This window comes from Topomyia yanbarensis, chromosome 2, assembly GCF_030247195.1.
Source record: "Topomyia yanbarensis strain Yona2022 chromosome 2, ASM3024719v1, whole genome shotgun sequence".
Lineage (NCBI taxonomy): Eukaryota > Metazoa > Arthropoda > Insecta > Diptera > Culicidae > Topomyia > Topomyia yanbarensis.
The window spans coordinates 149,196,146-149,210,563 of record NC_080671.1 but is presented as its reverse complement, the minus strand read 5'-3'; the positions used below and the strand labels follow the sequence as shown (position 1 = coordinate 149,210,563).

The 14,418-nt window shown below is 39.1% G+C and overlaps 1 protein-coding gene across 2 annotated transcripts in view; it reads left to right on the top strand.

The window, feature by feature from the left end:
• LOC131681709 (receptor-type tyrosine-protein phosphatase mu) overlaps positions 1-11,328 on the top strand; it is a 366,805-nt gene extending 355,477 nt beyond the window's left edge. Inside the window, exons 3-4 of one of the 2 annotated variants that reach the window (XM_058962679.1) lie at positions 4,771-4,816; positions 5,071-11,328. In XM_058962679.1, coding sequence (XP_058818662.1) covers positions 4,771-4,816; positions 5,071-8,851 — 3,827 coding nt within the window. In that variant the 3' untranslated portion in view covers positions 8,852-11,328. The remainder of the gene's footprint in view (positions 1-4,770; positions 4,817-5,070) is intronic. The other variant, XM_058962680.1, reaches the window with a different exon arrangement.
• Positions 11,329-14,418: the final 3,090 nt, after the last annotated feature.

Here is a 14,418-nt window from a genome sequence, read left to right as displayed (position 1 = left end):
CCCAAAAATGGAAAAATTAGATCAAAATAGCGTAAAATGCTGCTTACCTCATAACTTCACGCCACTAAAATGAAACCATTCATGTTTACATGTGTGATCAGCAGCTGACCTAACTATGTGTCAAATTCATACAGTGTTGCCGGGTTTTCATACTTGTATGTTTCAGAAAGTTCAATGCGCACTTTTACCCCATGCGCACTGTTACCCCACCTTACTCTATGTGTCGGCCAGATCCCACTTTGATATGGACAGCGGGGATGTAGAAGCAAACATATACGTATCGGAGAATTCATGTATAATGGTTCACTATGACCTTCATCATAGACGGAAAACGATCCGGTTGGTGAGACTTGCGAGGATAGCAAATCTGCTACGGTTTGCTGGATCAAAAGGTACTTGCCATGAAACGACGAGAGGCACTGATGGTACTTGCGACGAACGAGGGGCGTCCTCCAATCATCCAGGACGAACAGTTGCTGTACTGCATGTGGCTGTTGTTTGTGGTAGTGCTCGAATAGTATCACGGATATCCGGTGCTTCACAAGCTGCTTTATTTGATACTTCAAATATCTGGAAGTTACGGTGCGCTTGTCCCACCGACTCTGATGGTGCTGTGTCGGTTTTAGAAAGGGATCCTGTTGGGTTATTTTGGAAACCTTCTTGGAGAATATCTCCCGTTGTGCTACGCCACTCAAGGCTGGCACCTTCGTCCTGCGCAACCGGTTAAACCGTGCGAGTTTTCTGGAATGATGCGTAGGCAAAACCGTACGTAACAGTTTGGAATTCGTCCGTTGCGAGCGGCTCGTCGTAGTTGGGACGCCAGAGAACGCATTGAAGCGGTAGGTACTCGAAGAGCTGCTGGATCTGGAACCGGTTCATCTTTTCGGTGATGGCTACGAGGGCGATCATGTGTGCGTCGGACTTAATGACGATCGAGTGCAGGTCCAACGAGTTGCTTATTGTTGACGAAGATCATGAAGACGTCTCACATGACGTATTGGAAACAACTCCTTTGTTTTTGTAAAGGATTCTTCGACTACAGGTTTGTGCGGGATGATGTCCTCTATTGAATAGACGATCTTTTCATGTGCGTATTCGCCCATGAATTTGTAGTATGCATCCTTGGTGGGTTTATCACGCTCTATTTGTTTCTCGAGGCTTAGGAATCGACGTTCGGCGATGGCTTTGGGTTTGCTGAGATTTACTAGCGGATCGTGAAAACGACCGGACGAATCACGAGTGGTGGTAGTAGCATAAAGTTCATCAAACTATTTTTCTTCATCGCAATCCACGGAACACGGTTCAAATGCCTCTAGTTCCCAGAACTTCTGCGACGCCTCGGTCGACAGTGGCGAGATGGCAGGCACCGGGCACGATGGGATGATCAATGAACAGTCTATTCAAATACTGTTTCTATCAGCAACGGTACCTACTCTCCCAGAGAAACCTTGCTACCATGATGCAGTCCGTAGTACACTTCAACATCGACAATCATGTCAATGTCAGATGGGAGGAGGAATCTGGGGTGTGTCAGCGAGAATTTCAGAAGATTCTACACGGAAATATCGATCAGAACGGTCGGGACCGTTGGTCACTTGAGGATCAGGAACTCAAGCTTGGTGGAGTACGGAGTCGTCTTTGACTTGATCATAGTAGTCACTTGGCGCTGGATCTGCTTCATAGATTCAACGAAACCAGCTACTGTCATATGTGATTGGTGATGATGTTGCACATAGATCCGGAGTCTAGGAGTGCACGTATGGATATTTCCTTGCCGTTCTCCGACCTTACCGAGCTGGAAGGGCCCGCGATGGCAGACATCGAGGGAATAGACTAGCTGGTTGGTTGTCAAGATAGGAGTAGATTGCATGCTCGTGTTACAGGGAGTGGTGTTTTTCACGGCAGCTATGGCAAGAGAACACGGAAGTGCGGTTCCTGGCTTGGTATCTAGTACGAAAGCAATTCCAGCATAGGCGTTTTTGGTAAAGCAGCTCACGACACTGGCAGGAAAATGCTGCACATTGAAAGAGGAAATGTACTTCCCTGGACAAGCGAAACATGGCGGAGCACAGTAGTTTGATTAAATGGTAGCTGCCTTGTATGCCACGTCAGTGTACGGACACGGTAAAGGAATTCAACATATCGTAGGTTACATCGTCGTTTTTGCTGGTTTTCTCCTCCCAATCACGCAGCGTAGTTGGATCCATCTTGTATCAAAGGAGGCTGACAAACGGAGTGTCCCAATAATGGACTGGCTCACTTAAGGCTCAAGTTACCTCAAGGCTTGGTAGTGTGCGTAAGAAAAATTGTGTTCAGTTTTGCCACCAGATTATTCATTTAAATCTTTTCAAAACTCTAAAAGAAGAATATCAGTCGATTTATTAGATCATCACGATTCAATTCATGCAAAATACCTGCTGGAAAAACTATCGGCTTAGCTAAATGGTGCTTTGGAAAAAGTGGCTGTGGTTTTTTCATTGCGCAGTTGTGTTGCGTACCGCAGCACGGTGTGGTAGTGTGACAAAAAATCACAGCCACTTTTTCAAAAGCACCATTTAGCGAAACCGATAGTTTTTCCAGCAGCTATTTTGTATGATTTGAATCGTTGTGATCTAATAAATCGGCTGATATTCTTCTTTTAGAGTTTTGAAAAGGTTTAAATGGATAATCCGGTGACAAAGCTGAACACAATTTTTCCTACCCATACTACCCAGCGTTCAAATCTAACACATGCTCAAAAAAGGTAACTTGAACCTTAACTTTGCCAAAGCCTTCAGATAACGATGGAAATCGGCAGCCAAAACAAGAATTTATTGAGAACTTTCTTGATTGATCGGTGGGAAGTCCTAGAGAGCTCGATGCGTTAGGAACTTGTTGTCATACTGCTTCAGTAATGCTTCACAAGCGTTTGCGTAGTTGTCCGCTTCTACGTCTACGGAATCGAATGGTTTTTGGACTACTCCCTCTAGCGACAGCAACAAGTACTACAGCTTCGCAACCTTCGGAATATGTGTGTTACAGTACATCATCGACGTGTACGTGTCACGAAATACGAGCCTTCACAAGAAATCACAGTTAACCCTTAAATGCGCAATGTTGTTTTAAAACAACATTGCGAAAACCATCTCAAAATTATCATAGTAACGTATTAAAACTGTTAGACAATTTTCAGAAAATTTGAAAAAAAAATGCTTTGCGCCTTTAAGGGCTAAACTTAGGTAGGTCGAACTTGGGTAAGCGTAGGTTAAACAAGGACGAAATGTGACCAGGGGCCTCCATTAACAGCTGAAATCCTTTGACCCGGCTATAACGCGTATCGAAATCCATGCGTTCTTCCAGTTCGATATCTAACATCTCTAGCTTATCGTACAGCTCGATCAGTCCTTGTACTTCCAGGAACTCCTTGTAGATTCGATCCAGTGGATTGAGACAAATGGAATCTGGTGGGCATCCCAATCGCAATCGAAATCAGCGATGGTAATGGAAGATGGAAGCATGATGCATATTTCCCGTGTTTACTGTGTTCTAGTTGTATTTTACGATTGCACATTGCTTTAGTTTCATTACACTAAAATTGAAATGAGAATCGAAGATTACTGAGCAGAGTTAAAAATAATCGAAGCTCTTTTTTGACGGCTGAAAATGAACCTTTTGCGACTCGCGGTGAATAGAAAAAATATTCATTCAACTATCCATCTTATCCATTCAGTCGAATATCGTACAATATATTCATTTCACTAATTATATAGGAAAATGTTTTCAAATGCCGGTAAAGCATATGAAACAACAATCATCATCGCTTACATTGTGCCAGGGCCTACTTTAATGCGTTTGATTCGTTGCTACACGGTCGTTTCGTGTAATAATCGGAGACGAATGAAAATCTGCATGGATGAATGGGCGGTTTGTTCGTTTGACGTTTTCAGATGCGTCACTGAATATTGAAAATGAATGCGGCTGAATATGATCAATTTTTCATTCAATGAATTTGAATATTTTTAACTCTGTTACTGAGCGTAAATTGAAATTAGATTAAATCTCGGATTAACATTGGAAAATGATGGTCTCAAATTCTGGAGGAAGTGAAAGACGATGGCGGATCCTTTGAATTTCATCGCTCATTTAAAAGCTGATATGAGAATTTTTCGGCCACGATGATGATTATGATGCGGGCTTGCTAATAAGTTGTTTTGAACGTAGCCTACATGGATTAGGTTTCGAACCCCGCATGGTAGTAATTGCTATAATTCGGAAATTGGCCGAATGACCCTAAGGTTAAAACTTCTATAATCGAAATAAAAAAATTAATCTTAAAAATAATAAAAAATAGTGAGCTGATTCTCAATTTAAATACAAGTCTCTTGAGGTGCACATAAATAGGATGATCTTTAAACTAAAGGATGCCATAAACGCTTTTCTGTGCACGGTTACCTCAAATACTACGTCCTGGGAAAAGGCAGATTAATGAGCCCCTGTCAATTACACTTTACATCGATTTTTTGTTTTCATTATAGAGGTTTTCACCTTAGGATCATTCGTCTTTTTTGGAGTTATAAAAATCTCTAAACCCTACGTGCGGGGTTGGGAGTCAAGCCCAGGTGAGCTGCGTACAAGGCAATTGATTTTTCAACTCCGCGATACCGGCCTCTTGTCATCGATTTCTACTAAGATGCGAATGCGTAATAATACGCTTAATTTGTTTAATGATCAGGAACAATTCCAACCCAATCTTATTTTAATTTTCTATTTGTTTTTATTTCATTTCATCAGGACCTCTGATTTTGACTATAGAATTTACTTTTTACTATCTATTTTGGTAAGTTTTTTATGTTCAAATATTTTGTTGGATGCTTTTAGTTTACTAAACGTAATATTTTGTTTGGTGCTTTTAATTACTAATCGAGCTTTTACTCTATCATTATAGTCGACGTAACATTAAGCAAACCTTGGTTCGTTCATCTTTTGCAATTACTTTTGCCTCCTTTGTTGTTTGTTAGATTTTATATAAATAATTAAAATTTAATTAAATGAGTACATGTAGTCATAACTCTAACTATTTAAATTTTGCAGGTTTATTGAATTTGGCCGTGGCAAAAGCATTCCGCTTACGCCCGATAATTCAAATTCGGAACTCTCCAAAGAACTAACGAACGCAGGTCGTGTAATCGTGGAAAAATCAATCAAAAAACTACAGCGAGGAGAGTCCTACGACTTTTGTCAATCGTTTGACGACAAAAAGTTTGTTATCGACAAGAACGGCAGGATATGTGAACGCAAGAAAAAGGGTCGTCTGTACAGTCTGGGTGGCAACGATCCCCCACGAAAGTGTCCCCGGGGCCGACTGGATCGGCTAAAAACCGTAGGAACCTTTGACATTACGAACGAGATCTCGCGGCTCAGCCAGAAGACAATGAACCTGAACGAACGCATCATCGGTAACCAACTGTTTGCCCAGACCGTTGACGAAGCGACTACCACTGCCATCGGTAGTGCAGCGGGTAGTATCGGTGCCGGGCTGGTCCCTTTTATAGCGACCGCTGCATTTGGACCGGTCACCAACACTAGTGTCGGTACAACCGAAAAACAACAGTTTAGCAGTGTCAGACCAAGTAATGGTCCGATGCTGTTTAAACAAAACACTGAAAGCATCCATTTGTCGCCTCATCATCATCTACCATCCCATCACCCACTGGTGCTGCAAAAACAGCATCAGTTGCAAGCCGCCAAAAGTCGAAGCCTAAGTACGGGTTCCTACATTACTAAAGAATCGAGTGTTCATTCTAGCGTAGAAAAGATTATCAAATCCAATAGCAATTCTGACCTGAACGAGAACGCGCAAAATACGATCGACACAATTCCGAAGAACCGATCATTAGAAGATAGTAGAACGGTGAAGCTCAGCCAGTTTCATTCGCCGATGCCGCTACGAAAGCCAATATTGCGTAAATCAAAAAAGATCATCCGTACGGATTCAGAGTTCCTGAAGGGAAACATATACGAAAAAGAATCCAGCTTATCGAGTTCTCAGTATACCCCAACGCACGAAAAACGGCGCGAGTTTGCCGGAAACCACAGTAGTAATCCCTCTTCGGAAACGCATAAATCGACCGACGAAAGTTCGAAAAACATTTCAACGGACGAAATCGATACGGTGTTTTCCGATACCGTGGAATTGGAGCAGATGGAGGTAGATTACAAGATACACTTGAAAAACAACCTTCAGCGAGAGTACAAAAGCGATAGTGATACCTTAGACGAAGTGGGTAAGAGACAACCAGATTATAGTACTTGGAAAAATCAAAGTTACGAAAATACGTTCGAAATCCGCGAGGAGAAGGAACAGGAAACAGAAGATAGTGGGAGTTCTTACAAGGATGCACTAGGGTCGGAGAAAGAAGAAGAACGATCGAGGAGCACGGAAGGTGCAGGATTGCAAAAACAAGCTAGCAACGATCCACAAACTCGAAAATCTATTAATCGACCGACTGAACTTGAGCTCGGTACGTCTTCGGATGGTAGTAAACATCCTTCGGTGGATGGTCCCTTTGGTCACATATTCGAGAAGAACTTAGGGCGTTTTAAGAAGATGAACAAACTACTGAAATGTAAACGATTCAGCACTTCAGCTTTGTATGACAAGAAGAATAAGTTGAACTTCAAAGAAACAATTTTTTTCGACGATAAGTCCTCGCCAGCGAAGACCAGCATAGAAACCACTCGGTCCCCAGCTAAATCGTGCCTTTCGCAGTCCAAGGCGTCAATCAGTTCATCCAAATCGTCACTTTTCGGCAACAAGAAGAGCAATGTTTTCAATCTTAAAGGAAGAAAGTTTCTTTTTTCCAACTCAACCAGCACCGCAAGCGACGGAACTTCTCGGACCTCTCCGAATAAATCGAAATCGAGTAATGAAATAAGCTATTGCCGCACAAAGTCGGTGAAAAGCTCAAAAAAATCCGTCAAAACGAATAGCACTGCATGTCTAAATCTAGAGACTACGAGTACCTCACCACTGTCTGAAGCATTCTACAATCCAACCGGAAGTGTGAGATTGAGTGCCATGGAGTTGTACGAAAAGTTCTGTTCGCGTGATTTCAGCGGATTGTACAAGCATGAAAACGTCCGCAGTGACTATGATGACGGACAGAATGGCACAGACCCGGAACAGTATGATCCGAACCGAAACCTGGGAGCAATTCGAAAGTACAAACGAAAAAACTTCAAACTGCTGCGTCAGAAAAGTGAACCAAAGTTTTCATTTCGGACCGATACTCTTTATGAAAATGAGGATAGTTATGATGACACATGCTATCCTGATGGACAACCAAAAGATGAGTATGAAGGTGAGGATTACTCACAATTCCTGTATGATGAGCAGTATTACGAGGAGGATATTGAGAACTTGAGTATAGAAAATATCTATTACCGGGGGAACTTGATTCGAGAAGATGGCACGATAGTGGAAGCTTATCAGTATCATGACGAATTTGACGAAGAAGAAGGTGAAGAGGAAGAAGAATTGGAAGGAGAGGAAGAGGAGGAGGAGGAGGAAGAGGATGATGAAGATGAATATGAGGAGCAAGGGCCATGTGAACATGGTGCAGAAACGGAAGATGACAGTGTGGAACCGCCACTAATAGACATGGCCGGCGCGGTTGATTCCGACTGTGATGAGATTTACTTGATGCCACAAAATGAATCAAAGAAGTTGATCATTCGCGACTTTCTTTTCCATCACAGTAACAACGAGTTCGATAATGTTGCTGATGAGTATGAGTCTACGGAAGCAGAGTTAAGAGTGCTTCAGCGGTGTGAAGAACAGGATACACTGACAATATACAAAATCTGTTCAAAGGAGAGCATTTTAGATTCCAAAGGTGACCTAGACAATATTCCACTGAATTCGACAATCGATCCCTACTTTGTGAAGTCAGACTGTTCAACGGCACTCGAGCGCACAGCCTCGTTGGAACTTCTTAGCAATTCCAGTGACACACTAAACAAATCCACGTTAACAGATTACGCATTTGATACCGTTAAAAACGTAAACTTAGATAGCTGTAGTACGTCTAGACTGAGCTTATCATTGAAAAGCGAAATCTTCGAAGACACATTGGCGAATGCTAAACATAATGGATCCGGTGAAATAAAGCAGATAAAAAACTGGAACATCGAGGATTTCACGTTAACCCCAGATGGATCATTTTCAGATGAAGCCATAGATGAATTAATAAAGTCCCATCTGGCGGAGGAAATTGAGCGGAAGGCGTCTAGTGACGGAGGAGATAACAGGGAGCTAGTGACGGCATCTGACAAACCAGCTAATCCTCCGACTAGCGAGTACACAATAATCGATCTAGATGAAGAACCGTACCTGCTTGACCCGACGATCTCCGATTTTACCAACGAGATAACGAAAGAATTCGATCTGTTGTTTTCTCGAGCGGAGACGGAATCACACGACGCTAGTTTCTCAGGCAGTCCGGCGAACGATAAAGGCGACGAAGATGAACCCAGTAATACTCAACCACGTCTCGAGCTGCTGGATTTGCGACCGACGGCGATTGAACTTCCTACTCGTCATTCAATGCAAAAGCTAGAACCTATTAACCTAGACACTGATGAGATTAAAATTACACGACATGCCGAGGACCAACTCAAAACAGAACACGATAGTGCCAAAGCAGTAGCTATAGATAACAGGTGTAAGGTAGATAAACAAAAAGCTTCGAATGACGATCGAACAGCTAGCTCTACGACAGCGGTAGCAGCTTCGGGGGATGATCGTTTGCGGAAAGCCCGTAGTCAATCCTTGGGTAACCTTAAGAACAAAACCAAATGTTTTCCATTATAGAAAATAAGAAATGCTGTAATTAGTCGACTAGCGGTATAGCGTTTGTGGCCAATTTTTGTACATTTTTTTACTCCGGCTCACCAATATTATGTTCGACGTTAGAGTTAGTGAATGCTGTTAGGCGATAACAATTAAAGACGTTACTAAAATAGGTGAAAGTTGCAGGCGAGGAATAATAATTCGTAAGAACCTGGAATCCTTTTATACGTTACTACTTTTATAGTAATAACTCAAAATAACCTCATCTCTCATTTGAATAGATGTAAATTAAAACGTGACTAGCTTTGCGTTATTCATTACCATTTCGAACCAAAGAAAATGTAAATTGAACCGAAAAAGATGCCATGTTCTAAAACTCAAATAACTAACACAAAATGAAAAGAATGTGTTGAACACTTCTTTAGATCAATTCTACTCCCACACTGACTCGGACTCACCTTTACTCATACATACTCCATCTCAAAGGGGAGAAATGATACATTTATATACATATTCCATTTGTTGTTTACTAATTGCTATATATTTTTGAAAGAGAAGTTTATTGTGGACACAAAATCAATATGAAAATTGTTCGTATTGACAAACAAAAAAGTAATTGAATTAACGTTTACTTTTCGCGATAATAATGGATTTCTGATTTTTAAAACCGTAAACATGGGTAGTTGAAGCAAATTGAAAACAAAAGTGTGATACAGAGAAAAATCAAGGTTAATTGTTGTAGTGAAAATGGTCTTGAAAAGACGATAGTTATTAATTTGTTGGATGTAATATTTATATAGGAAACAATTATAGACCCAACTCGGTGTTGTTTGCTCAAATCAAATTTTAACGATAGAATCATACCGAAAATCAGAAGATAAACACACATGGAAAAGAAAGTTAACTTTTTTAACATCTTTAAGAGAATCCCATATTTTTATAAATGATATTCGCTTTTAACTACTTCTACGAAATGTTACTTTCTCAGCAAAGCTTGTAGTTTTTCTGAAATAATGAACAATATTTTATACAACATAAATTTTAAATAATTGTAATAGTCTACTTCGCAATGGCCTTAAATTTTAAAGGATCTCTGGACTGTATCTGACATTTGTCGAAGAACTTTATTTATCATATCTAAGGAAACTAGTTGATACTTCATAAGAAATTGACCAAATCTTGTTTAATAGTTGATAGTCACTATTGCAAATAAATACATTTTACGCTTGCAGCATTAAAACAAAGTAGACTGTTGTTACCACGGAAACCACAACCGCTATCTTTGTTGTTTCAGCTTTCATTTCCTTTAAAAATCGACACTCGAATAAATTTGAAAAGTTTCTCGAACTTCATCTTTCCCTGACTAAACGAGCAAATAACACCGAGTTTCCGATCCACCATTATTGTTGTCATGATTGTCATTAAACGTTTTATATCAGCGGATAACAAGTGTAAAATACCACGAGTTACATGTCCATATTTGTATAACCCGAGTACACAGAAAAAAAACGGCAAACATTAGGAAACTTCCTTTTGCATAATTTCCAAGAACCTGCAAGAACAGGTACAAAATCAATATCCATCGATGTGATTTGTTAATGTTAACCTTTTCGTGTGAAGTGATAAAAGCACACAAGAAACCTTTTATAATTGTTGTTGGAAGTTTTATTTAATTTGTAAATAGGGTCAGTAAATAAAAAAAAAACAATTAGCTGCATATATTTTTTACATTATTTTTATTACATAGTCAGCTGAAATTTTTTTATTAATTTTCTGTAAATTTGCAAACAGTTCTTTGTTGACACTACCGGCGTTACTTGGCAGCGACTACGGCCACAAGAAATAGCTTCATTGACAGGTAACCCAGAAAAAGGATAGCTGTCAAGCTTGTTGAATACAAGTCAAACTTACAATAGAGTTCAAACAACAATTGACTACGCATCGTCAACGCTAGATAACGTCGTGAAAACTAAAAAAACCACTCATGGCCAAATGACCCTATCCAAAACCTTTTGTACATTTCCGTTTTTTTGGTCCAAAAATTCAACATTTTATCAATCCAAATCGTTGAAAATAATATGAAATATTGTTACTGATTCATATATATTTTAAAACTTAATTAAGCAACCGGTTATTGTTGTTGTAGTTCAGAAAATAATATACTTTTCGTTCAATGTTTTGCCCGTGGATCTCCTAACCAGTGGTTTATAGAAATCAACTGTAATCAAGCAAGCAAAGAAAGCAACAATAAATAAAAGCAAATCTCACACAAAATACACTTAAACCATAATGCTGACGAGATTTCTTTCCGGACGATTGTTTGACTGAACCTCAAAGCTGATCTCCGGATGTATTACTAGAGAAAAAAAGATATTTCAATTCGGTGAACAAGCAAAAGCAAAGCAAACTTGGTGACAAAAATTCCTTTTGTTACATTTATAACTAGGTGAAAACAAAAGAATATTTTTATAGGAAATAAAAAAGCATATAAACTTAAATGGATACGACTTTTTCTGCTGTACCCAGTCTTTGAAGAACTTCTAACGAATTCACCGCAAACTCGAAAAAAAAACAATGCGTTGATGCAATTCAGTGCCTGTTCGTTAGGCCTATTTACACCATCGGTGAAAATGAACGTGAACTCGATGCGCACCAAATTGTTTTTTCCAATATCTCACTTAGTGCATAGAAATTGATGAAACTGAAACCACAGAGAACAGACCATCCGTTAGAGATTTTACACAAGTTGAATGCTGAAGATGGACGTCTGTTCTCTGTGACTTTTTATCGCAGGAAAAATTATATAAATATGATTAGGTGAAATACATTAGGATATTCGATAATAAAGTTTTTGAGCATTGCAGAATACATGTCAACGAACATCCGCGATTATTATCTTTATTTACTTAAGTTTGAACAAGTTGCGAAAATTAATGCAAGTTGAAACTCAATTCTAATCTTCGCCCCTGGCGAAATCCCATATAGCGTTTTTTTCTTCATATAGGTTCCATAGTGGTCCCAAAGCAGACTATTGATTTTAGCTATGTGAGGTCTTGAAGAAAGTTTCATAGATTTAAACCCTCTTCTTCTTTCGATCACATTGGATCGATGACTAATCCCCCTAATAGTGAGTTACGAATTTTATTTTCTTCAAAAATGCAGATTAAAATCGACTTACTTCAGTAAAATTGCAGAAAAACTTATTACGAAAATTTCTTTCGGAGACTTTTGGTTTTCGAGATATAGGACGTTGCTTGTGAAAGGCCCCCCAAAACAGTTTTTTCACCTCAATTTCTTTTATGGAGCATTAAACAATTTCTGATGTTCTAGAAAGTAATAAACAGCACCGAGAAGGTTTAAAGGATTTCTCTACAAGGAAAACAAATCTTATCAAAATACAACCTCTCCATTCATCTTTTTTTAGTTTATAGAGAAACAATCCAAAAATTAATTCGTTTGGGAAGTTTTATTGAAAACAATTACAACGGAGTTTCTGTCTGTGATAAAGGATTGTATATGTTGAAGTGCATATTTATGTCAAATACATATTATACGGCTAGCATAGTAACCCACTTGTGAACATGAATAAATATTAATAATTGTCGAAGTTGCAACCATTTACGCAACAGCGCGTTTTTCTGAAGGAGATTTGCCGTGAAATCCTGTATAACAGCTCAATTGAAAACATAAAAACAAAAAGAATCATAAGAATTTGTGGTGTCCCTGAACATTACACAGGGCGCTCTTTTCACCTGAATTTTTTTTACATAAAAATCATAACATTTTTTTCATTGTTTTTTTTATGTTATTCAATAAATTGTTGTGAGCATTCAATCAGTTTACATGGTTATGATTTCTACAGAAGATATCCGATTATTTGAAATGAAATATGTTGTGCATATAATTAGTGTCTGACGCGTATTTTATAATTATCAAAATCATTTGAGAAGTAACAATCATTAGCATTCAGTTGTCAAGTCCAGTTTCCCAGTTGTCTAAACCCAGTTTCCCAGGAAATATTGACGAAGCGTTGCTCATTATGTGCAAATTTTAATATTTAATGAGAGTTTTCTCTTCAATCTTCTGAAGGGATCTACACTTGGCGGTTCATTTGTCCCGAATTGAGTTCTACAAGATGACCACACGAATAAACTCATGATGAATGACGTTCATGCTTGACAATTCTCGGTGGTTTGTTTACTTTGTCAGTTGCGTGAGTTCGAGTGCAACGGGTACCCATCTGTTACATTCAAACTCACATAACTCCCATGTAAACAAACCACCGAGAATTGTCAAACGAAGTTCATCCGGCTCATTTTGTGGAATTATGTCGGTTGGTGTTAATTAGGTTCCTCTCAAGGTTGATTTTTAAGGTTGATTTTTTGTCTACTAAAAATGCTCGAGAAATCTCAGCCATGTTCTATATTTTATATAAATGCACAATGACAATGAATAAAAAACTTATGGAATTCATTCCAACATTGCGATGAATTTCGTAAGACTATTCTATGGAAATGATTATTTCTACTTTGTTTTCTGCTTATAATTGTCACCAATTTTCATAAATGGGCACCTATAGCGTTCATTCGGACATTTTCATAAAATTCATAAGACTGTCTTATGAAAATACATCGAAAAAAATACATATTATCAAGATTTCCACCTATTAGTTGGTAAATCATACACTCTGTTTGGGTACAGCGCTAGTACCAATAGGGACCTTTAATTTGGAAAAATTGTGCCAGTTTTTCATATGTATTGGTAGCGGGTGTCCTTACGAGTACACGCATATCATTCTTAAACCTTAATTATTCTTTTATGATTTTTAAATTTAAAAAAAAAAACCAAATTAAACTCAACCAGCAAACTGACAGTTGTCCTACTAAATGACGTATCTGCAAATATCTCGTTCGCCTCATTGTTAACTGGGACAGAACCCCACACAGCATGATCTGGTACTTTGTCAATCCGCTAGCAACCTGTCATCTCAAGTTTCATCTGCAAACTATGGTAGATCTGATAAGGCAACCTATAGGGTCGTGCAAGTCGCATGGGTTTGGATGTGTTATTGTCCTAAAAGGAAACAAACTAAAAAATGTTTTTTTCAATAGTTTCGGGCCAAAAAATTGAAAAAGGACTGAGATATTAACTCACGGTACTAATCTGCATCAGAATATGCCTTAACCCGCACACCCCTAAAGATCCCTATTGTCTAGGTACATACAGTTTACTGTGTAGACGTCAATTTGAGTTCTACAAAATGACACGAATGAACTCATGGTGAATGAAGTTCATGTTTGACAATTCTCGGTGGCTTGTTTACTTCGTCAGTTGCCTGAGTCCGAGTGCAGCGGGTACTCATCTGTTACATTCCGAGGTGTATACAGGTGTACACATTTTTTCTATGTGTGCATCAGCTGTCACTTTTTTCGGGCACACAAGAAGAAATGAAGAAGAAAACAGAAGCACGTGGTCCCATACTTTATTCTGATTGGTTAGTGATGTAAACATTTGCTCTTTTGCGATCCCGGACGCCATACTTATTTTTACCACGTGCATACAAGCTTCGTTTCGATTGGTCGGTTTGT